Here is a 27,895-nt window from a genome sequence, read left to right on the forward strand (position 1 = left end):
AGAGAAACATCCTAAAGGAAGAGAAAGACAGAGAATGACCCGTTATGTTAAAAACAGATAACTTTTTTTCGCTGGTGGGGTTACGTGTAGCGTGACATGAACCCAATGTCACGCTACACGTAACCCCACCAGCGAAAAAAAGTTATCTGTTTTTAACACAACGGGTCATTCTCTGTCTTTCTCTTCCTTTCAGATGTTTCTCTCTCTCTCTCTCTGTCTGTCTTTTGTTCTGGCCGTTTGTGTATTCGGTGGTCCTGTAGGTAACATCACTCTGTCTGAACACTTTGATTGCCTTGACAACGGGCAGTTGGAAAGATTATCTGTAATCACCAGGTATTGTTCTCTGACTATAAATGCGGTAACCTTCCATTGAATCCCACACTCGCTCACCTGACGAAGGAGAAAGCCTCCGAAAGCTTGTGATTTTCAAATAAAACAGTTGGACTATAACCTGGTGTTGTAAGATTCCTTACATTTGTCAACCCCAGTCCATCACCGGCATCTCCACATCATTTAAAATAAGCATTGATCAAAAGTAATTTTAAAAACAAAAAGCTAGAATTTTTTGAGGAGAAAAATGACAAAAGAGCTTGCCAAAGTATTTGAGAACTCTGTATAATACATTTACAATAAAATTCCTTTGTGCAATATTTTGATGCATTGGCTAACACCATCGAAAGAACAGATATGTTAAAATAGCACACGAAGGGATTTTACAAATGGGTTAGGGACTGAGCTACCACAGAGGATTAAACCTTTCACTGCTCTATTTCCACACAGTTTCTTTGCATCCATCAATTGAACAAAGTTAAGTAAAACCAAAAGTTTAAAGAAAAATAAATTCCCCAGCTTTCATTGTTTTTATTCTCTTAGCATTGTCTGCTCATAAACTGGAAAGTTGATTTTGAACCCTGATTAAAGGAATGTTGAACTCTCAAGGACCTTTTATATTTTGGTTCGGTGCAGTCCAGGTTCTGGAAGATAACACCAAATGAATCCGCTCTCCTATTTTTATATTTGAACTCTGTCGCTAGTCTCATGCAGTTCCAGTGAAGAACAATTGGTTGTATGGAGGCCGTAGTTACAATGATCTACAAAATTGCGCTGTCTCCAAACAGTTTCTCTGCATCCACCAGGTATGGGTTAATTGAACAAAGTTAAATAAAACCACAAGTCGAAAGTGCTACTGGATCAAGTAATTAATACTTAAGAATGCTGTCAACTATGCAAGACCCACACAACAACAGTACTCCAGTAATGTAAACATGCCTTCAGAGTGCCAAGGTTTCCTGCTTCCCAGTTTACTTGTCTGATCTGGCATATTGCTCTTTGCTTTTTTTTGTGTTTGCAACCTATCAAGCAGGCAGGAGGCCTATGTGACAGCGTTACTGTAGCCCATTGCTCATTAAGGGATGTGCAGAGACAGAGAATACCAGTTTGCAACAGATCTTTGTCTTGCTGCTACCATCTGCCTTCCCACTCAGTGCAGGGATACGGGCACAGTGCTTCTGTCCTGTCAATCCAGGTGCAAGCGAAAAATCTGACTTCAGGAGCCTGGAATGGCTCATTAAGATTTCAGATTGGAAACCCATTTGTGAAGTGCTATTAAAGAGGAATGGGGGAGGGGGGGGGAGAGAAATGGGGGGGGGACAAGGGAAAGAAACTAGTTTTGAAAGGAGAATTCAGTTGAGTCGGTAACAGAGTAATTCAACGTGCTCTCCAATCTCGATACAATTGTCAGATTGTAGCACAGCAATGACAAAGAAGTAATGGCATTCGTTTATCTTGCCCGAAGCACTCCTGCTGTTAGCCATGTGTAGCCTGGAGCAGCTGGGGAATCGACCTGAGTACAGAAAAATTTTTTGGACAAGAAAGAAAAAAAGAAAGCAAGAGAAAGAGAAAGTCACGATATGAACAATTAATGGGAAAACCGTTAAAATACATAATCAATCCCCAGCTTTTTTCACATTTTTGTTAAAACCTCAGAGCATCTGCAACCAGCAGTGCCACCCAGTCACATGGAGAAATATTTACATGACCAACAGGGTTGGAGCTAACTTGATAACTCCACTCTGACCTTTCAACAAAAAACAAGCTTTCTTTTATCAGTAGAGGTTTAACTGCAATACTGTTCTGAACACAAAACATTCTAAAATGTCACTTAATACTATGCGCAAACACTGCTCTTTGTAAAATTATGTCAACAGGCATGAATGCCCCTAATTCGTTATTCTCCAGGTAGTGCACATACATTAGCCAAAAGCTCTGGCACATCACTTCCAAGGAACACACTTTACAGCTCTTAAGTCCTACAGGACTGTTTACACTGCAGGCCTGCCGACTGAATGACGCCATGGAAAAGAGAACATTTATAGAATGATAAATCACTAGCTAAAGATTACAGCGAGTTTAATGATAACGAGTTCAGAGTGGCAGCATAAACATTGTGGACACTTGGTACTGTTGCAGTGAATTCTACGAAAGAGATGTCATCAGCTTGGTGATGAATCTTTGGATAGTTTCTGTTCATGGAACAGTGCATGCAAAACAAACTGCAGAATCATATGTTAGTTGTGCTGGGACATATTTTCTTCTACAAAACAAACTTTTATTTATTTTTAAAAAGAAAAGAATCTTAGCTTTTAATGAAGCATAGACAAAGAAAACATCAGTAGTGGCAGGTATAACTGATAGTATAGGGATATCTGTCCAGTTGCAAGTTGTTATTGTCTCAGACATCACCAGGAATTAATGTAATGGCAATTGTAGTTGGGACAGTACCACAGAGAGGTGAGACACAGGTTTGAAACTCTGGGGTTACTATGTTCTAGATCTCACAGAAGCTGTTACGAGCAGGCACCAAGTCAATGCCAGGTGTCTCCAATAGGGGAAGAATGGGGGGAGGGGTAGAAATCAAAAGGTGATGTTCACCCCCCCCAAGCAGAGGCACAATAACTGGGAAGAGGAGATGAGGGCGAACTCTCATCAACCCTTATCAATACTTATTCTCTACTCAAAAAGAGAATGGACAGAACCACTTACTGCTTTGGGATCTGCCATGCCAAATAACAAAAAAGTATTGGGCATAATAATAGGAGAGAATAAAGGATAATTACTGCCATTTATGCAATTATGCTGTGGGACTGGGGAAGATGTAAACTAACTACCTTTTATAATTTAGTCCTATACTACTTTTCTGCTGCATAACAATAACTGAAGTGTCCTGCAAAATGCAAGCTTCAAAGGGCAAATTTTAACAGGGAGCCTGGAAGAGGGTGGGGCGAGGGGGGGATTTCCTGACGGGAAACCTGGAAGTTTTCCGGATGTCCTTACGATTTTGACGTAAGGGCATCTTTCATTTTTTTTTCTGTAGATTTCCCGCCTGACAGGCCAGCCAGATTGAATGGCTGGCTGTCAGTCGGATGGGAGAGTAGTCAGGGAGCCGATGCCAGCAGGTAAGTCTTAGATGGGGCGGGGGCTCGGTCATCTGGGGCGGGGAAAGAGGGTTGGGGTTCAGAGGAAATCATTGGGAGGGGGGTCATCAGGTGCTCAGTCGGGGGGAGGTTCGGATATCTGGGAGGGGGGTCATCAGGGGCTCAGACGGGGTGGTCGGAGATCGTGGGAGGGGGGTAGGTCAGAGATCGTGGGAGGGGGAAGGTCTGAGATCGTGGGGGGTGGGGAGGTCGGAGATCGTGGGGGGTGGGGGGAGGTCGGAGGTCGTGGGGGGGAGGTCGGAGATCGTGAGGAGGGGGGGAGGTCGGAGATCGTGAGGAGGGGGGGAGGTCGGAGATCGTGAGCGGGGGGGAGGTCGGAGATCGTGAGCGGGGGGGAGGTCGGAGATCGTGAGCGGGGGGGAGGTCGGAGATCGTGAGCGGGGGGGAGGTCGGAGATCGTGAGCGGGGGGGGGGGGGTCGGAGATCGTGAGCGGGGGGGGGAGGTCGGAGATCGTGAGCGGGGGGGGGAGGTCGGATATCGTGAGCGGGGGGGGGGAGGTCGGAGATCGTGAGCGGGGGGGAGGTCGGAGATCGTGAGCGGGGGGGAGGTCGGAGATCGTGAGCGGGGGGGAGGTCGGAGATCGTGAGCGGGGGGGAGGTCGGAGATCGTGAGCGGGGGGGAGGTCGGAGATCGTGAGCGGGGGGGAGGTCGGAGATCGTGAGCGGGGGGGAGGTCGGAGATCGTGAGCGGGGGGGAGGTCGGAGATCGTGAGCGGGGGGGAGGTCGGAGATCGTGAGCGGGGGGGAGGTCGGAGATCGTGAGCGGGGGGGAGGTCGGAGATCGTGAGCGGGGGGGAGGTCGGAGATCGTGAGCGGGGGGGAGGTCGGAGATCGTGAGCGGGGGGGAGGTCGGAGATCGTGAGCGGGGGGAAGGTCGGAGATCGTGAGCGGGGGGGGGAGGTTGGAGATCGTGGGGGGGGGGGGGGGGGGAAGGTCAGAGATTGTAGGGGGGGGAAGGTCAGAGATCGTAGGAGGGGGCAAAGGTCGGAGATCGTGGGGGGGAGTGGGGAAGAGTCGGACATGGAGAAAGGCTCAGTCGATCGCGTGTGTGGGATCGTGGCAGGAACCCTGTTGGGCTGGGAGGAAAGACTCCTGCTCCTCCGGGCCCACAAGCAGTGCAATAAAGGCACTTACCTGCTGAGCTGGGACTTCTCGCCTCCTCTTATGTGGCGTGAAGCAGAAAGCCCAGAAATTCTGTCCCCCAGGAGTTAAAAATAAAAAACCTGTCAAAATGTCCCGCAGCCTTCTTAAAAGATTTCACTGACCAACCCGCCTCTCGACCCGCCTCTGTTAAAACCGGAAGTGGGCGGATTGGGGTCAGGTTTTACTTTTTTTTTTAAACGATTTTTACCATCCCATCCGGCCCCAAGCCACCAGTTCGTGGGGTTAAAATTTACCCCCAAATCTCTAAGTAATTTTGTTTATCCTCACCAAATTCCTTCTCTCCCTCCTAGCAAAGATGTTGATTCCTTGTTGGGGTATGGTTACATAGTCGACAGTTGTTGCCTGTTCTTTGCCTCACTGGTCATTATTCATGAGTGACCCTGGACAATGAGGGGGCATTACAACTAAGATGATCCCTGTCCTCACCAGATGTCTACACACACACACATATAGAGTTCCAGCAGGCGCAATCAGAAGGTGGACCTTTGACTGATTTTGGCCTTCCTAAACCAACTGTAGCGCCCTATCACCACTAGAATTGAGATCAGCACAGATTGGGCATTGTATCTTCGACCTTCCTGGTTTGTCAGGTTCAGCTAAACTCACTGAGCCATTGGAAGAGCCTATAATTGAACTCTTAGGAAATTAATACCATAGACTGAGAGAAGAGAAACTAATATTTTCCAAACTATTTTGTACATTTCAGTAAGGATCTTAATTTGCTTCAAAGATTTTCCAAAAATAAAAACCAAACAAAATCTCACAAATCACTTCAAATGCACGGTGAGGTTAATAGGAGATGAAAGGCATCAATACACCTCTTCCCAAATTCCATAGTTTGATCATATAATTAGTAGTAATTCTCCCTATTATCTTCTGTATGTGTTGACTGTATTCATTCCTCTGAAAACTTCATGGGCTCATTTTGAAGCACAACTGGTTCAAGGGTTTGACTGTGGACTCTTCGCCCATGAATGTGTTTAAATTCCTATCAGACTGTCCCCATTCCAGGTCAAACTGCTCCTCTTATTACATTTCCTCCATTGTAAAAATAAAGAAATATACTCTTTGTAAAAATCTGCATAATAGAAATGCATCATTGCTATGCCGACCTTCTTGTCACTTAATAACTAGATGGTGACTAGGTTACTTTCAGTTGCACCGTTCTTCAGCCATTGTTATTGCACCAAAACCAGTCCCACCATCTTAATGTAAATAGGGTCAACATCCTTGCACACAGTGGAGATACTATTACTAGACTGTCACAGCGCTGGAGTGCTACTCTTTGATGTTGTTAATGAGCTTCATAAAGCTTGCAGTGCCCTCCAGTGGTACATGCTAGACACTAATACTAAAATGTTATATTTTCCCACTGGTCCATTGAACTTTAAACTGATGTTATCTGCTAATCTGAACCCACAAATGTAGACACTGAACCTCACAGCAGTGGATTTATAGCCTGTCAACTCCCTGTATGTTTTTAAATTCATTTATATAGGGCAATTTATAATTTCTTCCATAAGTAAGTCAACACTGGGATAGGAATATAAGAACGTAGCAACATGAATTGGCCCATTCAGCCCCTCAAGCCTGACCTGACATTTAATTAGATCATGGCTGATCTGTATCTTAACTCCATTTAGCTAACTTTGTTCTCAGTCTAGGTGGCAGTAAGGGTGCTGGTTTCTTGGAGTTCAATTCTCCTCTGGTACTTCACTTGAGTGTCTAGTCTTCATGGCTGAGCCCAGACAGTGAGTGTCAGTAGGCTATTCATGATCCTGTCCTTTCCTAACATCCATACATACTCTCAAGCAGGGCACAGATGGCAATTAGCGCAGAAGTCAGGCTGACCTTTTCCCTCTAGTTCAGGGACACTTATAGCAATGTAGTTCTTTGCTGAGCTGACTGAGCACTCTTTGCATTTGTGACATGGAGATTCCAGCTTATCTTACAGAGATGGTCCTGTCCCTTTTCTGTTATAAAATCTACCACTTTTCCCCCAATCAATACTATGTTTTGTTCTGAATGAAGTTACATTTTGGTTACTCAGACTTGCATGGCCAATGTGATACTCTTTACTTTTCCCACAAGGAAATCACTGCTAGCCTAGTCTGGTTCACTTTATTGTCTCTATCAAGCTATTGATACTCAACTCAGGGTCATAAACGAGGCAGGAGGTTGATATTCTGCCTGGCAATCCGTCGTTGCTTACAGGGAGTAGCTACTGGAAACTAATTTGCGTCAGCCGCAGCTCAGTGGTAGCACTCTTGCAGGAGTCAGAAGGTTGTGGATTCATGTCCCACTCCAGAGACTTAAGTATATAAGCTAGGCTGACATTCCAGTGCAGTAAGAACATAAGATATAGGAGGAGTAGGCCATGCGGCCCCTCAAGCCTGCTCCACCATTCAATAAAATCATGGCTGATCTTCCAACTCAACTCCACTTTCCTGGCCAATCCCCTTAGAGTCCAAAAATCTATCTATCTCAGGCTTGAATAAACTCAACAACTGAGCATCCACAGCCCTCTGAGGTAGAGAATTCCAAAGATTCACGACCCTCTGAGTAAAGAAATTCCTCATCTCAGTCCTAAATGGCCGACCCTTTATCCTGCAACTATGCCCCTTAGTTCTAGACTCTCCAGCCAGGGAAAACAACCTCTCAGCATCTACCCTGTCAAGCCCCCCCTCAGAATCTTATATGTTTAAATGAGATCACCTCTCATTCTACTAAACTCCAGAGAATATAGGCCCATTCTACTCAATCTCTCCTCATAGGAGGGAGTACTGAGGGAGAACTGCACTGTCGGATGTGCCGTCCTTTGGATGAGACTTTAAATTGGGGCCCTGTCTGTCCTCTCAGGTGGCTAATTCATTAACATATTTAGAGTGTAGACATGTAACTTTTCCACCAGATAGGCAAATTTAAAATCTGCTTGCTGTACAGGCAGAAAATAAACCTGTTTGAATTTCATCCTTGTCTCAGAAGAGTAGTGAACTGAATTAATACTTCACTCAGAGAAGATGCCTGGTCTCTCTGTGACATCACTCTTGCTCTCTCATATGCCAACTGTCCATATTTTCCATAGACAGGCACTGTTTCAGGCTTAGCCCAGGTCTGTAGATGAAAATCAACGTCACTCCCTTCTTCTCTCCTCACCCATACCTGTAAATATACCCCAAGGAATTGGATCTCTGTTACCTGCTGTAGGTGAAAATAGTGAGATCAGAGATTTCCACCCACATGTAATGGAGTTTTAATCACCTGCAGCAGCGAGGAGTGGGTGAGGAGTGAATCAGACAAGAATAGTACCAGTGTGAACTGGAGAAAAGTACCAATGTGAACTGAAGGTTAGAGGTTGAAGAGTGCTAGCATTAACTGGAGAAGAAAGGGAGTGAAACATGCTGCATAAAATGGTGGTGGTGGTGGTCGGCGGTGGAGAAGAAGAATGACAATATGAGCAGGGGGCCGAAGGGTGTCCACGTCACCGTGACAATTGTATAAGCAATTTTAAACAAGTTAACAATCAGATTTGGCAAGACAGTGCGAATACATATCAACACAAATACATATCAGCTCCCGAATTTTCCACATGAAATGAGGGAAATTCCCAAAATGTTTACCTTGATCTTTCAATAACAGCAACTTGCATTTATATCGTGCCTTTAGTGTAGCAAAATGTCCCAAAGTGCTTCACAGGAGTGTAATCAGACAAAAATTGACACCGAGTTAAAGAAGGAGACTTTAGGACAGGTGGCTAAAAGTTTGGTCAAAGAGATATGTTTTAAGAAGCGTTTTAAAGGACACCAGGTGAAGAGATTTAGGGAGAGAATGCCAGAGCTTAGGGCGTAGGCAGCTGAAGACACGGCCACTAATAGTGGGGTGAAGAAAGTGGGGGATGCACAAGAGGCCAGATAATTTCCCTATCAAGGGGTGGAATGTTGGGTATACCTGAAATTTAAGTTATGACAATCCTATGTCACACTTTATGTGGCTATGTCAACTTTTTGAAGTTTCTTGCTTTTGCTAGTTTCCTAGGTCATTATGTATGGGTTCTGCTGACGGGTCCAGACATAATTTGTGGAAGTAATCTCAGTTAGAGGTAGACATACATGGCAGCATGTTTTCATTCATTTTTTGTTTAGGTGATATGGTAGCTCAGATCAAGACATTATTTGTCTGATAAATATGTTACAAGGGTACAGTTATACTGCCAGAATTATTGCTCCTTTGCAGTTTCCACTTCTTCACCATATAAAAGTGGCAGTAAACTCTGGACTCAAGTCATAACTTAGAAACATAGAAAATAGGAGCAGGAGTAGGCCATTCGGCCCTTTGAGCCTGCTCCGCCATTCAATATGATCATGGCTGATCCTCTATCTCAATACCATATTCCTGCTCTCTCCCCAAAACCCTTGATGCCTTTTGTGTCTAGAAATCTATCTATCTCCTTCTTAAATATATTCAGTGATTTGGCCTCCACAGCCTTCTGTGGTAGAGAATTCCACAGATTCACCACCCTCTGAGTCAAGAAATTTCTCCTCATCTCAGTCCTAAATGTCCTACCCCATATCCTGAGACTGTGACCCCTCGTTCTGGACCCCCAAGCCAGGGGAAACATCCTCCCTGCATCCAGTCTGTCTAGCCCTGTCAGAATTGTATATGTTTCAATGAGATCCCCTCTCATTCTTCTAAACTCGAGTGAATACAGGCCTAGTTGACACAATCTCTCCTCATACCACAGTCCTGCCATCCCAGGAATCAGTCTGGTGAACCTTCGTTGCACTCCCTCTATGGCAAGTATATCCCTTCTTAGGTAAGGAGACCAAAACAGCACACAATACTCCAGGTGCGGTCTCACCAAGGCCCTGTATAACTGCAGTAAGACATCCTTGCTCTTGTACTCAAATCCTCTTGCAGTGAAGGTCAACATACCATTTGCCTTCCTAATTGCTTGCTGCACCTGCATGTTTGCTTTCAGTGGCTGGTGTACAAGGACACCCAGGTCCCTTGTACATCAACATTTCCCAATCTATCACCATATAAAAAATACTCTGCCTTTCTGTTTTTCCTTCCAAAGTGGATAACTTCACATTTATCTACATTATACGGCATTTGTCATGTATTTGCCCACCCACTCAACTTGTCTAAATTGCCTTCAAGCACCATTGCATCCTCCTCACAACTCATGATCCCACCTAGTTTTGTGTTGTCAGCAAACTTGGAAATATTACATTTTGTTCCTTCATCCAAATCATTGATATATATTGTGAATAGATGGGGCCCAAGCACTGATCCCTGCGGTACCCCACTAGTCACCGCCTGCCACCCCGAAAAAGACCCATTTATTCCTACTCTCTGTTTCCTGTCTGTTAACCAATTTTCAATCCATGCAAGTATATTACCACCAATCCCATGTGTTTTAATTTTACACACTAACCTCTTATGTGAGACTTTATTAAAGGCCTTCTGAAAACTTGACTCCAGTGGTCTCAATCCCAAGGGAAGCTGCCTGACCCCTATCGGACCAAAACCTAGTGACCTTGTACCAAGCTAAGCACCTAACTATAAGCGGTCCACACTAAGCCCATAAGCCATATGTGGTCTGTTAGCTCTGGTTATCTAGCCCATGAAAGAAAGAATTTGCTTTTGTATAGTGCCTTTCCCTTCCTTGGGACATCCCAAAGTGCTTCACAAACAATGAAGTACCTTTTGAAGTGTAGTCACTGTCGTAATGTAGGAAAACTCTGCAGCCAATTTACACATAGCGAGCTTCCACAAACAACAATAAGTGACCAGTTAGTCCGCTCTGGTATTGCTGGTTAAGGAATAATTGTTGGCTGGACATCGGGAGAACTCCCCTACTCATCTTCACATAGTGCCATGGGATCTTTTATATCACCTGAACAGGCAGTCAGTTTAATGTCTCATCCACCTGAGCCAACCAAAAGCCCCATCAACTGTTTCCATTTATACTTATACTTCATATTCCATTTGTTTCTCCTATTTAGGCCTGGCAATTTGGAATCCTGCTCCCAAATTAGTGGGTAAATCCTGTGTCTGAAGATCATGATCTGTTAGTATTGAGATAAATGTAAATTTATGGGAGCATTCATTTAAACTTTAGTTTTGGTCTGCAGGGCTTCGTGGCATGCACCCAAATGCTCCACAAAGACAAAAAATGTGGTCACTCTGGCCAAACCAACAGCAATCACAGTAAAAGACAAAACATGCACTACATACAAAATGGCACTGCAACCTAATTTACAGGCAGAATTTGTTTCTGCTTTCTCTATTACACAATTGATTGTTCAGTAATGTGAGAATAAATGGATTACTGAAAAAATTGCAGCGATGATCCATCTTGCAGTGATGGAGATGGCAAGGATAACCTGGTACTGTTAAACAGGAGCTAGCTACACCAGCTAATTGACAAAGTGTTATGGCTTATTTGCTGCCAAAGATATAGTCTGTCTACCCATGTTATGCTGCAATGCATGTCCCTGCTTTTTTGCTCGTCTCTGATTAAAATCACTATATCCCCAACAACAAATTTTTCACTTGGCCATATCAATTATTGTTGAATGAGGTCAGTGACAAAGTATGTGTGTAAATTATTGGATAATCCACAGTACTGGAGAAGTAGTGCTCCATCCTCCACTTTCCACTTCTCCCCTGAAGGTAATGAGACTTGTATTAGGGTACGAATTCACAGATGCTTCCTTGCTTGAGTGGCTTCTCTTCATGTATGAGTTCGGACAGTACCAGCAGACTGTGGGGACCATCAGTGCTGAATCCAACACTGTCCTCGACAAACATCCAAGAGGACTTGCACATTTTCAGAAGAAGTCAACAGACAACAACCCAGAGCAGTAACTTGGGACTATTTATCCCCTCAATAAAGGCAAAATGTAGCATCTCCACTGAGTTCTGATGAAAGGTCATCGACCTGAAACGTTAACTCTGTTTCTCTCTCCACAGATGCTGCCTGCGCTTCTGTGTGTTTCCAGCATTTTGTGTTTTTATTGTAGCATCTCCACTGCTGTCCTGGCTGAGATTGGATAACTCAGCATTGACCAGGAATCTTACTTCCTGGTCTGTATGGCTTAGTACCACAGCATGCAATGCATTTACCTACTGAGTCATCAGGCTAGCTCCAAAGAGGCAAAGTTTAATTGTGTTTCTTCTTGTGCTTAAATTCAACATTGTTTTTATATGGATTAACATATAAAGAATAGCTGTTCACCAATTTGTTGGGCTGATCTTATGTTTCAGCCATCCAATAATTTAGTTTATGCCGAGCACTAGAAAGCACATAATCTAACCACAGTGGCGTACCTTTTGAAGTTCTCATGCCATCAGCCGCAAAGAACAAGCCCTCATTTGGTTTCTGACTATTGAACCATATCAATGATAGATTGGAGAAATAAAACAATACAGTCCTCAAAATCTTTGACAACATAATTAAAATTAAATTAATACCAATCCCAACTTCAGTAACTATACATCCATTAAAAGAATAATAGATCTTTATTCTATTTCCCCACCTCTTGCATATCTGTCGCCTTCAGTCTTCTCTTTGTTGCCCTGCACCATTACTCTGTCCCAGTCGCCCATCTGCTCTTATTCCCTTCTCCACTTCTGCCATGAGTTGCCACAGATGTGCAATGTTCGCTGCTTCAAACAGTTACATCTTGTATTTCCCAGCACATACTCATGTGCACACAAAAAAATAACCACTTAGCATAAACTTTTCCTGAGTATTTTTCAGTACTGCAAAAATATAAAATATGAACTACAAATAGCGCACTTGTTGAAAGGTACTGCAAATTCTCGATGGTAACAGCACAACCAATAAACACAAGAGGATAATGAAAACGTAGTTGGCACACTTCCATTGATGCCAAACTTGGAGCAGCCTTTGATTTGAACAGTTCCAGCACCCAACTTTGCAGTAGTATGGTTTTTGGGGGAAGGGAGGGACAGAGGTAGGGGAGAGATCAGGGAGAACAACTGCATAAAAACTTACGCACAAAATTTGTCAGACAAACATACCAAATAATATTGTAAAATATTATCTCTACCAGCCACGTAACAAAATAATTAAAATGCACCAATTGCCTCAATTTTCCAATCGTTTTTTGGTCTGCTACACTTAACAGCAGTCATACAATTTGTAACCTGTTGATTATAAAGCCTCTAGATTTGAATACGTTTGACAAGACTCTTCAATAGCAATAGCTAGCTAATTACTGCTTGTCAAATTAGCATCTGTTAATGTCCACCAAAATGTTCTGACTAGGAGGAGCTGTGCCATGGACAATAATAACTTAGTTGCTATGGATTAGATCTTCTTTCACCAAATGCACGTTCATAAACACATACTGTAAACACTGGCCATGACTGACAGAAGTAGGTCTTCGTGACATTGGATGTAGTTTGCAGTAAAATTGGAATCATGAAACTCTGAGGTTGATTGATGGTTGCTCTGAAGTCTACAGAAGAGATTGGAGCTGAACTGAGGTACAATATGGCCTATAATGCAAACTGCATAATACTAAATGCAGGAAGAGAGAAACTGAAGTAACATAGACTGCTATGTTAGATTGGTCAACCAGTGTCATAAATATCATTATTCAACAATGACACTGTGAAACAAGTGGCGAGAAATGTAGTCTCTAATTTTTATCTAACTACTTAATAATACCTCACAATCAATACGTTTACAGGTAAAAGATTAAAATATATTAAAACATAATCATTTCAAACATAATTAATCTAATTTAGATATAAACCCTTAACAGTGGATTCTCCTGACCCTTGCCCTCAGGGAATGTTCAGCTCAGGAAAATGGAGCAGAAACCTAGATCTCTGTCTCTATGTCTCTTTTATATTGTCCCAGCATTTCCTGCGCTTTCCTGGAAAGATGGAGCTTGGCCTGTGTCTGCATTGGTGCTGGCCCAAATCGCTGTTTGAATAAGGTGGAAGGAGCCACTCCCAGACTCCTACCACAATTCTGTATTGCTTGTTTGATGCTCCCATCATTGGTGCCAAGTAAGCATGGCGCCATGACCTGTTCCCTGAACCCCCACCAATCGGAGGGTCCACGGTAGTCCCAGGGCAGGTCACACACTGAAAATAGGGCCACTATTATTAATACTAGCTAGACACCTCAAGATCTCCCATTTATATTGCGATCTTCTGGCTAACTAATGTCCATTATCAGCCAAAAGGTGCCTGAGGCCTGAAGCTCCATCTGTCCCCTCTCCGCTGGCGTTAAACCCTGTCAGGGGTTGGTCCTATGCCTGGCTGCCCCCAGGCCTGGGACAGGAAAACTTGGTAATCCTGCTTCTTTCTAGCACCAGGACAGGGCAGAAAAATATGCCCTTTAATCTTTTAGAGTTGCAACAGTTTCTCATCCAAAGGACACCACCTTTAACAATGCAACATTCCTTCAGTACTGCACTGGAGTGTTAGCCAAGGTTATTCGCTGAAATCCTAATGTGCTACCAACTGAGTAACGCTGATGCACCACCTTCGCGAAGTAACCATAGTAAAGTTCTTTTTTTATAAAGAGACATCTTCATTAATAATGCCAAGGTGAACGGTATGAATATAAATACTTTGACTAAAAACAGTCTCATTTGGTCTTGCTGATCGTATGGCTCACCTTCATTCTGCAGATATTTTACATATTTAAATAATTCCCATAACTTAAAAACTTCTGATTCTTGTCAGGATTTTAAAAACATTATTACACAGCCATGCTAATTGCACCAACTGTCTTCCACGATTATCATTTGGGAATAATCAGGGAGACAGAAATATCTCCGACCAACAGTTAGCAACACCTGCACAGCAATCAGAATCGAGGCAAGTATTTTTCATGACCAAAGCTGCTGCTTACATTTTGTTTGCAACGTGGTAGTGTGGAGGGAAACAGTGGATATATTTCTCCAGTGGTAGACTGCAAGACCACTCAGAGATCATCATTGTCAGCATGCAGGTATGTTTTTGTACTCACTCAGCCAATTGAACATCACCGGAAGCTGAACTCACCAGTTTGCGTTGACACCATTTGCAGATGCCACACATGGCGACCATCGCAGCAAGACAAATTACCACAGCTGCTGAGATTAGAGCCACATCCAGGGTGAATGAATCTGCAGGAGAACAAGGATGGGGAACGAATTAGTGCCACTTGTTCAAAATCCATACTACAGGTGAACACAAAAATTCAGTACCTTGCACACCACCGCTGACTGGCAATGACCTAATTTTTTTGATAACAATTAAGACTTCCTTTTAGTTCTTTTCTCCTCCAAGTGGATGCAATCAATGTAACATGCATCTTTATATTCTGCACATTTAGGGTTAATTACTAATTTGATGACATTTTTAAATTAAATAAATATTACACTAGTAACTGTTCTTGCTGTCCTCTTAATAATTTGCATTCACTTCAAACACTATTCGTTAGCTAATGTGGCATTTAGCAACGATAAACATACTGTGCACTTGATCTTTCACACTGAATGATTAAAAGGTAAGGCTGGCTGTGGCTTTTCAAGTACACAGGTCCATTTATAGTACTCTCACTCATTTGGATTGAGGTTCATAATTTTCAGTTTAAAAATGTGGCCCATTTAAGTATCAATATGAATGGAGAAATCATAAAATGTTGGAAATCTGAAATGAAAATCATGTTAAAAATTCATAACGGGTAGATCAGTGTCCTATTCAACCCCTAGCTCAGTTCCCGACCCTATAACCATCTATTTCAATCTCCATAACATCGTTCACCTCTGCCCCTACATCAGCTCATGTACTGAAATCCTTATCTATGTCGTTGTCGCCTCCAGACTCGACTATTCCAATATTCTTCTGGCCGGCTTCACATTCTCCAACTTCTGCAAATTTCAGCTGATCCAAAACTCTGCTACCTGCATCTGATCCCATACCAAATCCTGCTCACCCATTGCCCCAGTCCTTACAGAACTACATTGGCTTCCGGACCTCCAATGACTCAAATTTAAAATTCTCATCCTTGTAAAGCTTTTATGACTTTGCCTTTCTCTATCTCTGTAACTTTCTTCAGTCCTAAACCATCCTGACTTGGACATATATCACAATTTCATCACTGTCACTGGGTCAATATCCTGATCTCCCTACTTAACACCATCGTGAGAGTACTATTACCACAAGGACTGCAGCAGTTCAAGGAGAAGGCTGATCAACAGCTTCTTGGGGAAACTAGAGATGGGCACTAAACATGACATCGTCAGCGATGCCCACATCCAGAGAACGAGTGAAAACAAAATCCTCCACTCACGGTGAAGAATGCAGATCTGGAGATCTTCTAGCAGAAGGGTATCCAACCTGTGGCCCCCAAACCACAGGGATCAGCCCTCAAAGCCAAGTCAACTCATCCCAACTTGTACTTATGTTTTATCATCTGGTGGTTTGTCCTGTTTGGATTACTTGGGCCTGGAGGTTTGAGAGGGCAGTTTCTAGCGCAATTGCCGCATTGGTAGATAAATCCTAAATCAGAAAACTAAGATCTGTTAGCATTAACAGCTTGAGATATATATAAATTAATGGAAACATGCATTACATTTTTTTAAAAAAACATTACGCTAAGATTTCCACTAACAAATTGATGTTAATTGTTGAAGATGGCAAAGGGAATTATACTGAAGACTGAATCAAATTAGTAAATTATAAAAGATAACTTGGTTCCCATTCTTGATTAGTGCAGATGCACATAAGTGTCAATTTAGCCCTGTTGTCTCTGGCTCAGAAGTTTAAGGTTCAAGTCCCATACTGGATCAAACTGGAGCTTGAGTGCATAGTCTTGGCTGACACTGCAGTTCAGTACGGAGGCATTGTTAGAGATGCCGTCCTTTGGGTGAGATGCTAAAATGAAGTCCCATCTGTCTGTTCAAGTGGATGTTAAAGCTGCAATGGGATGTCAGTAGAGTTGGTATTCTTGAAGGGTGAGATGAAATGGTCTGAGGGGCCTTTTTGTTCAGATTCTATCTAATTATTAACTGTACTTTCTCCAGTTTTGGGAGGGCATGAGACATTGACATTTTACATTTCTAATAACCAGGACTAAGTGCATTTTTAAAATATCTTGTGTTGTTATCTTGGGTAGCTACGTGTCATCATTGACACTGTCATGTTACCAATCACATTTCTGATACTAAGGTTCATTGGTTCAATAAAATCTGAAAACTACTCTATAATTTTGTGCTGCTGTAGATACTGCAGCTACGTTTTGGAGCATGCTGTTCTTGGCAGCTGCAGAAGTTGAGGTTGTATCGAAACGTACAATCATAGAAAGGTTACAGCACAGAAGGAGGCCATTCGGCCCATCGAGTCAGTGCCGACTCTATGAAACAGCGATCCAGCTAGTCCCACTCCCCCGCCCTATCCCCGTGGCCCTGCCATTTTTTTCCTTTCAAATACTTATCCAGTTCCGTTTTGATGGCAATTCCCTTTGGACTGGGGGCTTGGGTGATAGCAGCTTTTCAATTTTTTTTTAAACAGTTGGTTTATCACACACAACTTGTGGAGGAATTAAGCTGCAAGAAACCATGTGTGAGAACCAATATAAATGGTAATACATAACAATACTGATCAAAGAGCTCCAGCCCACCTACTCCAATTATCAAAACAGACTTACATACTCCAACTAAGGTCTCATCGCCACTTATTCTAACTATATCCCCATGCCCACTAATTAATTATCAACCGTGGCCCACCGACTTTAATTACAATGATGTAGATAGGAAGAGAATTGAGGCCCTACTAAGAGAGATTCACAAATTAAGATATAGATTAAAGGGCAAGACCTCAAGGGCAGTAATCTCAGGAACACTCCCAATGCTACATGCCAGTCAGCATAGAAATAGTAAGGCGAGAATGGCAATTGCGTGGATGAGCAAATGATTTAGGCATAGCTGGGGAGATGGTGTAGGAAGGAAAGGTTCAGATTCCTGAGACATTGGGAACAGCTCTTGGATAGGAGTGGATTGTACAGGACAAAATGACTTCACCTGAACCTGCCCTTGCTAGGAGAGTAACTAGTGCTGTGGGAGAGCTTAAACTGATATAGCAGTGGGAAGGGAAAAAAGAAGAAAGGAAACTAAAAAGGGCAAGGGATGTAGAAAAAATAAAAGAGAAAAACAGAAAAGTAATAAAGAACAATCAGAATGAGGAAGGATTAAAATGAATAAGACTGCCAGTCAGACAGGGGCTCGTTTAAGTTCTTTTATGCAATTACCCAACTTATTCTGAATAAAATTGGTGAGCTAGAAGCACAAATTGCTATAGTTGGGTATGATATAATAGCATTAACAGAGAACTGGCATAAGGTCAGATAGGACTGGGAACTAAACATTCTTGGTTTTAAAATATTCAGGAGGAATAGAGTAGGAAAAAAAGGACTGGCAGTATAAATCTTTACAGCACAAATCTTTACAGCACTAGAATGTAGGGATGTCACAGGTGATGGTGCAAAAACTGATGTGTTTAGTTAAGGAATAAGAAGGGAACTGTTTCTCTTTTGTTTTTTTTTAATAGACCCAACAAACAGTGGGAAGGAAATAGAAGATTATATAGATAAATTAGGAAAAGAGTCAAAATAATGGATAACTTTAATTATCTGAATAACTTCAATGAGATAAAAAAAAACCAGCCAAAATAAATTGAAGAAAAACTGGAAGATAAGACAGTGGACAAACAATGGGAAGCTTTCAAACCGGAGTTAATTATGTACAAACTAGACATAGTCCCACTAAAAAGGGACTGCAGCTAAAGCTGGAATTCCTTGGATGAGTAGAAAAATTAGAACTTAAAAAAAGGGGCATATGGCAAATCTTGGGTTAATAATACAAAACAAAACAAGCTGAGTAAAGAAATATAGAGGGGGAGCAAAAAATATTAGAACGGCTAAGAGCGGGTATGAAGTAAGACTGGGAGGAAATATAAAGGGAAATAGTAAAGGATAGTCTTAATATATCAGAATCAGAATTCAAGGAAGAATATGGTCAATTAGAAATGAAAAAGGAAATCTGCTCATGGAGGATAAAGTAATAGTGGAAATACTAAATGAGTACTTTGCTTCAGTTTTCACAGTAGAGTGCAAATGAAATTAGAATCCAAGTCAGAAGAAACAGTGATCAAACTGTGCTCTGGTCAGATCACAGCTTGAGTACCATGTCGAGTTCTGATCACCGAGACACAAAGCTGACATTCAAATGCACTGCAGAGAATAGTTGTGAAGTTGATCCTAATATCAAAGGATTGAACTATGAGGAAAGACTGGAGAAACTTGGGCTTTTCAGCTTGAAAATGATATGTCTGAAAAGTGATCTTGTTGAGGTATATAAGATCGTTATGGAAATGGAGCAGGCAAATCCTAAATAAAATAAAATTGTGAGAATAGGGAAAGGAGTCACATATTAGAGATAGTAAAAGGTAAATTTAGAACTGATATCAGGAAATTGTGGCCAATGTATGGGGTACAGTTTGTAAAAAAAACAATTGGATGCTGTAATTGGTTGGGGGTGGGGGGGGGGACTTTAGGATCTCTCTGGATGGATGAATTAAGATGATCTGAAAGGCCTTCCTAATCTGTATATATCTTTTAATCTTGTGAAAGAATGCAAGAGGAGGGGTTGGAGCAATTAGATAGGATAACTGTAGAAAAGAGGAAGTAATGCTAAAATATTGGTGGAACTCAAAGTGGAAAGGGCACCAGGTTTCTAATGGCACATGTCCCAGAAAGTCAGGGAGGAAAAAGCAGAAGCTCTAACCATAATGTTTTAACCTTCCTTGGAAATGGAAGTTGTACCAGAGGATTGGAGAATTGCCAATGTAACAACAAAGCCTTTTCTACTCAAATCAATCAATTACTGTCAGGCAAACCAGGTAGAAGTGACAAGAAGATGCAGCACTAAATACTAATTTCTGTAATCAATATCTAAGCAAAATTAAACTAATGACAAATTGCAGATGTGCAGGGACACATTCTTTTCCCTTTGGAAACACATGGAATGGGTTAATGTATCATGGCCCTCAAAGTGCAGTTTTATTTGATAGCGTTTGCTGCTGTCAGTGAATTAATAGCATATTTGGTTAATTAAGTGTTTTCATGTTGACATGCTGGAACTTGGCACTACAGAAGAAGAGAGACTTTTGCACCTTAGCAAATGATAAAAATTCTCTCCCTATCTCATTAGATCTGTCTGGGCTAGAGCCAGACCAGGCAACCTGCTACCAAATCACTACCAATGCTGTTATTCATCTGGTTCTTATCTGACCATGTGAGCAACCCTTCAGTAATCCAGCCTTTAATTTTCATTGCTCAGAAACTACCCATCAGGGAACTACTGAGATTAGGGAGCTTGCCATATACAGAACTGTAGTCAAACTCACATTCTACCACTTTGTGACAGTGCATGTTGCAGGATCAATGTGCTGCAATACAGAACCACCAATATATTTTGGCTGGCTTGGGTTCTCATATGCCGGACTGTCTTGCAATAATGGCTTGCCGTACCGGAGTTATGATATACTGATATTATGTACCCCCCATTTCACCCATTCTAGGTATGCCCATTACTCACCTAACAGAAATGGCAGCAGAGTTTGTCAAAATCCTTTTGGACCTTCTACCCTCCGCCCATGACTGGCAATACTACAGTAGCTATGGGGCAAGGATGAGGGAATTGAGAAACAATTACGCACACAGTAATGAATTGATTTAGGTAACTACAGGAGGCAGTAATAGTTATATAGTATCAGGACAGCTGTGAGACCTAGCTAACAGATGTTGCTTTTGTTTAAACTCCATCATACAGAAAGGCATTTCCTTTATCTGGGTGAAGAGAATATTATGGACAACAAGGACTAATTAGTGACGTGTCTTTCTCACTTTCTACAGAGGAGATGCAAGGACTTATCTTCCAGCAGTGTGTTATTAGTCTCAGGGAACTATGTTTTTGTAATGAGCAAGATTGAAACTGCCATGTGCTACATCTTGCTTTAGAACTGAGCAGCTGAATTCTGTATGTGTGGAGTTTAAAGAAGTCTTAAACTGCTGAATGAGGTAATTATGATTTGTTGAGGACCACATACAGTACTGTTGGAAGGAACTTATATTTTTAGTCTATGACTTTTTTTCTCGAGTTTTCTTCCCTCTTGTCCTGAGGGTGCGAGTCATGATGAAGAATAGTTCCATGACTGCAGCAGTCCTCCTGCACTTCACCCAATTGGCGCTTTTCCCTATTGATGTAATGAGTTAACGCATGTTGAGAGTAAATTGCATCTAATTACAAGAAAGACAGAAGCTGCTGATAATTAGGCCAAGCGATTTGTCACAGCATGATATCCTGCAAATGACCTCGTCTTTCACCTGAGCCCACAGCATGACTCTGATCACTTTCACATGAGGACAGTGTGTGATCTGAGTGACTGGAATTAGAGCAATGCGCACACAATTTAATAGGACAGGCTGGATGGACCTGTGTCATTTTTTGCATATATGTTCATATATGTTGTTAGCAGCTCGAACTGGAGCACAGGAATGGAGTATATCAGTCACGATGTGGCACAGGTGAATATGTACAGAGGAAATGATATTTCTCTTCTTTCCTTTCTATTGACATTACTCCATAACACACTATCCACTGCCAAGAGGAAGGACAGAGATCTGCTTACAGGCATCTGATGCTGCAACTATGTATACAGTCTTTGGAGGATATACAACTGTAGCACAAAGTGGCAAGTTTGCAGGTTTCTTAGTTTTCTTTTTCTCATTGTGGAGAAGTGCCTTTTCTCCACTGAGCCGTTTTCATAACAGCAAGGCTATTATCAAGTTGTATTGTGTGTATAATTGTGAATTAAGTTAGAACATAACTTCATAAGAGCCCCATGAACAAGGGATGAAAAAGCTGATGACTGCCTGTGCAAAACACAGATGTTTGGCAAGGTGGATATCACAAAACCCTACATCCTAGCATGTGTGCTCTGCTATTCCAATTCCAGCCGACTGTACATAACCCCACCCCCCCCCATCCTCTGCTCCACCAGTTGAGCCCAGCCTTCACTAGTATTGCCCTTCATTCTGGAACTCTCTTCCTGAGTCTCGTTGCCTTGAACATATCTTCCCCCATTCAAATACCTCCTTAAATCTTTACTCCTTTGACTGTGCCCTTAGCCACCTGCCGTCATTAGCTCCCTACTTCTGCTCAGCGTCTACTGCTTATCCTGAAAAGACCCATAAGATGTTTTGCTTTGTGAAAGATGCTATATAAATGTTGATGCATTAAGGATAGGTACATTGATTATCATTATACAGGATTCAGATATAAAAATAGAAAACCTGCAGGTCAGTCAGCATCTCTAAGCAAAATTGACAGGTTATGTCAGGTTCTGATGAAAGCACAAACTACTAAAGCAGAACATGAACACCTTCTGAACATTTGAGGTGCACATGGTCATGAAACACACTCATATCATTTTTTAATATTAGATAAAACTTAGAAGATTATTTGGAGGTTAGTTGGCTGAGGATGAAATTTTAATGCAGATCAGGTTAGTGAGTACAGAGCAGATCAAGCAGTGGGGATGGGAAAGATCGACTTTGCCAATGGGAGGATAAACATTTCTAAATCCAGATGTGTCAGTTATTACAGTTGAAAATTGAAGCATCAAATTACATCGATGTTTCAATTTTCATCAAAACTACAGTACAGAAATAGGTCATTTGGCCCAAATGGTCTATGCTGGCGTTTATGTTCCACACGAACCTCCTCTCTCCCTACTTTATCTAACCCTATCAGCATACCCTTCTATTCCTTTCTCCCTTACGTGCTTATCTTGCTTCCTCTTAAATGCATCTATGTTATTTGCCTCAATTACTCCTTGCGGTGGCGTGTTCCACATTCTTATCACTCTTTGGGTAAAGAAGTTTCTCTTGAATTCCCTATTGGATTTATTAGTGACTATTTCATATTTATGACCTCTAGTTTTGGACTCCCCCACAAGTGGAAACATTTTCTCTACGTCTACCCCATCAAACCCTTTCATTATCTTAAAGACCTCTGTCAGGTCACCCCTCAGACATCTCTTCGCTACAGAAGAAGCTCCAGCCTGTTCAGCCTTTCCTGATAAGGATATCCTCTCAGTTCTGGTATCATCCGTGTGAACCTTTTTTGCACCCTCTCCAATGCCTCTATATCCTTTCTCACCTGACGAAGGAGCAAAGCTCCAAAAGCTTGTGATTTCAAATAAAGCTGTTGGACTATAACCTGGTGTTGTACGACTCCTTACATTTGTCCACCCCAGTCCATCACCGGCATCTCCACATCATGGCTTTCTATAATATGGAGACAATACTCAAGTGTGGTCTAACCAAGGTTCTATACAAGTTCAACATAACTTCTTTGCTTTTCAATTCTATCCTTCTAGAAATGAACCCTAGTGCTTGTTTTGCCTTTTTATGGCCTTATTAACCTGCATCGCTACTTTTAGTGATTTGTGCATCAGTACCCCTAGAAACCTTTGCTCATCTATCCCATTTAGACTCTTATTATCCAAGTAGTATGGGGCCTCCTTATTTTTCCTACCAAAATGCACCACCTCACACTTGTCTATATTGAAATTCATTTTCCAATAACACGCCGATTCTGCAAGTTTATTAATGTCCCCTTGCATTTTGACTCATTCTTCCTTTGTATTAACTACACCCTCCAATTTGGTGTCGTTTGCAGATTTTGAAATTGTACTTTCAATTCCCGAATCCAAATCGTTAATATAAACCGTGAACAACAGTGGTCCCAGTACTGATCCCTGCGGAACACCACTTCCCACCTTTTGCCAGTCTGAATAGCTACACTTAACCTCTACTCTGTGTTTTCTGTTTTGTAACCAACTTGCTATCCCTTCTGCTACCTGTCCCCTGACTCCACATGCTCTGACCTTAGTCACGAGTCCAAAATGTGGTACTTTACCAAACGCTTTTTGAAAATCCAAATATATTACACCTACTGCATTACCCATGTCTACTCTCTGTTACTTCCTCAAAGAATTCAATAAAGTTGTCAAGCATGACTTTCCCTTCTGAAATCCGTGCTGACTATTCTTTATTATATTTTTGTTGTCTACATAATTCATTCTCTACTTCCCTTCCACTGTTAGGTAGTCTGTAGAATATACGTATTAATGTGATCAGTCCCATCTCATAAGAACATAAGTAATAGGAGGAGGAGTAGGTCATTCGGCCCCTCGAGCCTGCTCCGCCATTCAATCAGATCATGGCTGATCTTCGACCTCAGCTCCACTTTCCCGCCCTATCCACATATCCCTTGATTCCCCTAGAGTCCAAAAATCTATTCACCTCAGCCTTGAATATATTCAATCACTTAGCATTCACAGCCTCTGGGGTAGAGAATTCCAAAGATTCACAATCCTCTGCGTGAAGAAATTCCTCCTCATCTCAGTCTTGAATGGCCGACCCCGTATCCTATGATTATGCCCCCTACTTCTAGGCTTTCTAGCCTGGAGAAACAATCTCGCAGCATCTACCCTGTCAAGCCCCCTCATAATCTTATATGTTTCAATGAGATCACCTCTCATTCTTTTAAACTCCAGAGAGTATAGACCCATTCTACTCAACCTCTCCTCATAGGTCAACCCTCTCATCCCAGGAATGAATCCAGTGAACCTTCGTTGCACCACCTCTAAGGCAAGTATATCCTTCCTTAGATACGGAGACCAAAACTGTACGCAGTACTCCAGGTGAGGTCTCACCAATGCCCTGTACAATTGTAGCAAGACTTCTTTACTCTTGTACTCCAACCCCCTTGCAATAAAGGTCAACATGCCATTTGCCTTCCTAATTGCCTGTGGTACCTGCAGGCTAACTTTCTGTTTTTCTTGTACGAGGACACCTAAGTCTCTCTGAACACCAACATTTAATAGTTTCTCACCATTTAAAAAATATTCTGTTTTTCTATTCTTCCTACCAAAGTGAATAACCTCACTTTTCCCCACATTTTCCTCAATCTTCCACCTTCTTGCCCACTCACTTAACCTGTCTATATCCCTTTGCAGACTCTTTGTGTCCTCCTCCATCCATTTGGATTCTGTTTCTACTTTAATGTTACTTATTATTGTCTCTAGTTGCCCAGACAGAAACGAATAAGGTATTGTGACCAAAATGCTATGTCATGTGACTAATAAGCTATCAATTTTAAAAAAAATTGTTTCAGTTCAAAACTGAATGCCTTGTGTGTATTGAGATACAAGGCTCAGTGCAAAGAACAAATAAAGAGAGCTAAATTTGAGCTAAATCCCTATTAGGAAAATGACAATGAAATCAGACAGCACATAAACTGCTGATGAACAGAATGTCTAATAGTAATGATTACTGTCAAATAAAGTTCTAACAACATAAAACAGATCTGCAAAGTTCTCTTAATGAGAGATCATCTATACTGACAGTGTTTTTCCTAAAACAGTGCAAAAGGATACTTGGCGTTAGAAGTATAAGCTTACACTTGCATAGATATTGAGTACTGAGCTCACTTCATGGCTAATTACCTTCTAAAGTGTTTGAGATATGGAAATACCCCCAGCAGCCCTCAGTAGATATGTCTTCCTCCCAATGACACATGGTGCCAATCAGTGTACTTTCGTCTTTACAGTTCAATCTTAATAATGTCATTGTAGATATATCCTGAGACTTCAATCATCAATTTGGCCAGAGGTTAATTCTCTCCAGATCATTTTATTTCTCCTTTATCTTTCTTTATCTCCTGAAGGTGGTGATTTAGGCTGGAGTACAATTCTGCAGGCGCTCCTAAGAGACCACTGTTGATGTGTAAGTCTGGACAGCAAGTACCAGCAAATTATTTCATCATGGGGTAGCACAATTGAACCTAGTCCTATCATCACCTGATCTACACACATATGGACCTTCTAGTGGATAGTGGTCGGGATTGAGGACCATGGTTGACTCTTTCTAACCTAGGATCATATATTAATTGTAGTGGCAATCATCTCCTCGCATTTGAGCACAGAACGACTCAGAAATAACTACAATGTCTCAATGCTAGATTCTATATCTATGGAGAGCTGATAATTTATATAGCATCTTATCATGTCTCTCAGAAACTCAATGCTACACAACAATGAATTAATTTGTCATGCAATGATTATTGCTATGAAAGCAATTCTGCTCCAGCAATATCCAACAGACAACCATGAAATGAATGACCAATCTATTTTTAGATTGTAACGCATTGAGAGTGGAATGCTGGCCAGTATATCAGGAAAACTCACTATTCTTCAAATAGTGCCATAAAAATGTTTAATATCCAGCTGAACCAACAGAAGATCTGAGGAATGGCACCTCCAACAATACTCCCTCGGTACAGCTGTCAGCCTTGGCTCAGTGGCAGCACTCTCGCCTCCGAGTCAGAAGTTTGTGGATTCAAGTCCTATTCCTGAGACTTGAGCACAAAGTCTTGGTTGACACTCCAGTGCAGTACTGAGGGAGTGCTGCACTAACGGAGGTGCCTTCTTTTAAGATGAGACATCTCCTCCAAGTCACACACCATCCGGACTTGGAAATATATCGCCGTTCTTTCATCGTCGCTGGGTCAAAATCCTGGAACTCCCTTCCTAACATCACTGTGGGAGAACCGTCACCACACGGACTGCAGCGGTTCAAGAAGGTGGCTCACCACCACCTTCTCAAGGGCAATTAGGGATGGGCAATAAATGCTGGCCTCGCCAGCGATGCCCACATCCCATGAACGAATAAAAAAAAAACAAGGCTCCATCTGCCCTCTCAGGTGGATATAAAAGATCTCATGGCACTTTGTGAAGAAATTCAAGGGAAGTCTCCCAGTGACCTGGCCAACAGCACTAAAAACAGATAATCTGGTTATCTCACTGCTGTCTGCGGGATCTTGCTGTGTGCAAATTTGCTGCCTCATTTCCTACAACAGTGACTATACTTCAAAAGTACTCATTGGCTGTAAAGCACTTTGGGACATCCTGAGGTCATGAAAGGCTCTTTCTTTATTTACTTTTACAGTCTAGATTTATGTGCTCAAGTCCTAGAGTGGGCGACAGCCCACTCAGAAGCAAAAATGCTATCAAATCAGTCAAAGTCACTTTGCTGCCACCATATGCTTTAATCATTTCTTTGTCCCAATTCAGCAAAGAACTTTTGCATGCAAATACGAATATTAGCATGACTCCTTAATAGATAGTGTTAAGTAACCTGACTGCAGAGTAGCTACCAAATTTAAACAGATTTGTGAGGTAGTAGAAGGATTAAAAAAAACTAGGAAGGATGGTGTGATGTGCAGTAACTTGACCTCTTAAAGCTGCTGCTTAAACAATCCTTTGGCCAGTTTTAAGGAAGTGTGCAAAATGAGCCAGGAGGACTCTTCTTTTTCTCCATGATGAAGCATTTGTTCCCTCTCCCAGGGACTTAGTTGAAATTTACTGCAATTGTGTCAGTAAATTCAAGTCAGAGTTGGATGGATATTTGACAAGGGATGCAATTTGGGGATATGAGAGATAAAGTGGTACATGATCCATAATAGTTCTGTATGTTCCTATGCTCCCACATATCACAAATGCAAACCCATATCTTACAATTCCATGGCCCAGTACATTGGACCACCCCTGCACCACTGTTAATTATTTGCTACTAAATCCTATTTGTGTCATGATCAGCCAGATCAGTGTTCCCAGGAAAAGAAATGGAAAAAATATGACCCAGGGTTTAAATTCCTGATCATTACCCAATGAGCCCTAGTGAGAGATGTGAGTGTGTGCGCATGTGTGGATGCCAAGTGAAGACGATATTGAACAGTTACATCGAAACTACAGCACAGAAATAGGTCATTCGGCCCAAATGGTCTATGCGGGTTTATGCTCCACACGAGCCTCCGCCCTCCCTATTTCATCTAACCCCATCAGGATACCCTTCTATTCCTTTCTCCCTCATTTGCTTATCTTGTTTCCCCTTAAATGCATCTATGCTATTTGCCTCAACTATTCCTCATGGTAGTGTGTTCCACATTCTTACTACTCTTTGGGTAAAGAAGTTTCTCCTGAATTCCCTTTTGGATTTATTAGTGACTATTTCATATTTATGACCTCTAGTTTTGGACTCCCCAACAAGTGGAAACATTTTCAAACCCTATCAT

At 42.0% G+C, this 27,895-nt stretch overlaps 1 protein-coding gene across 1 annotated transcript in view; it reads right to left on the bottom strand.

Annotated features, from left to right (window-relative positions):
• syt7a (synaptotagmin VIIa) overlaps positions 1–27,895 on the bottom strand; it is a 700,876-nt gene that overhangs the window by 332,706 nt on the left and 340,275 nt on the right. The window contains exon 2 of the mRNA XM_067993814.1: positions 14,715–14,818. Coding sequence (XP_067849915.1) covers positions 14,715–14,818 — 104 coding nt within the window. The remainder of the gene's footprint in view (positions 1–14,714; positions 14,819–27,895) is intronic.

The sequence above is a fragment of the Heptranchias perlo genome, chromosome 12 (assembly GCF_035084215.1).
Source record: "Heptranchias perlo isolate sHepPer1 chromosome 12, sHepPer1.hap1, whole genome shotgun sequence".
NCBI classification, from domain to species: Eukaryota; Metazoa; Chordata; class Chondrichthyes; order Hexanchiformes; family Hexanchidae; genus Heptranchias; species Heptranchias perlo.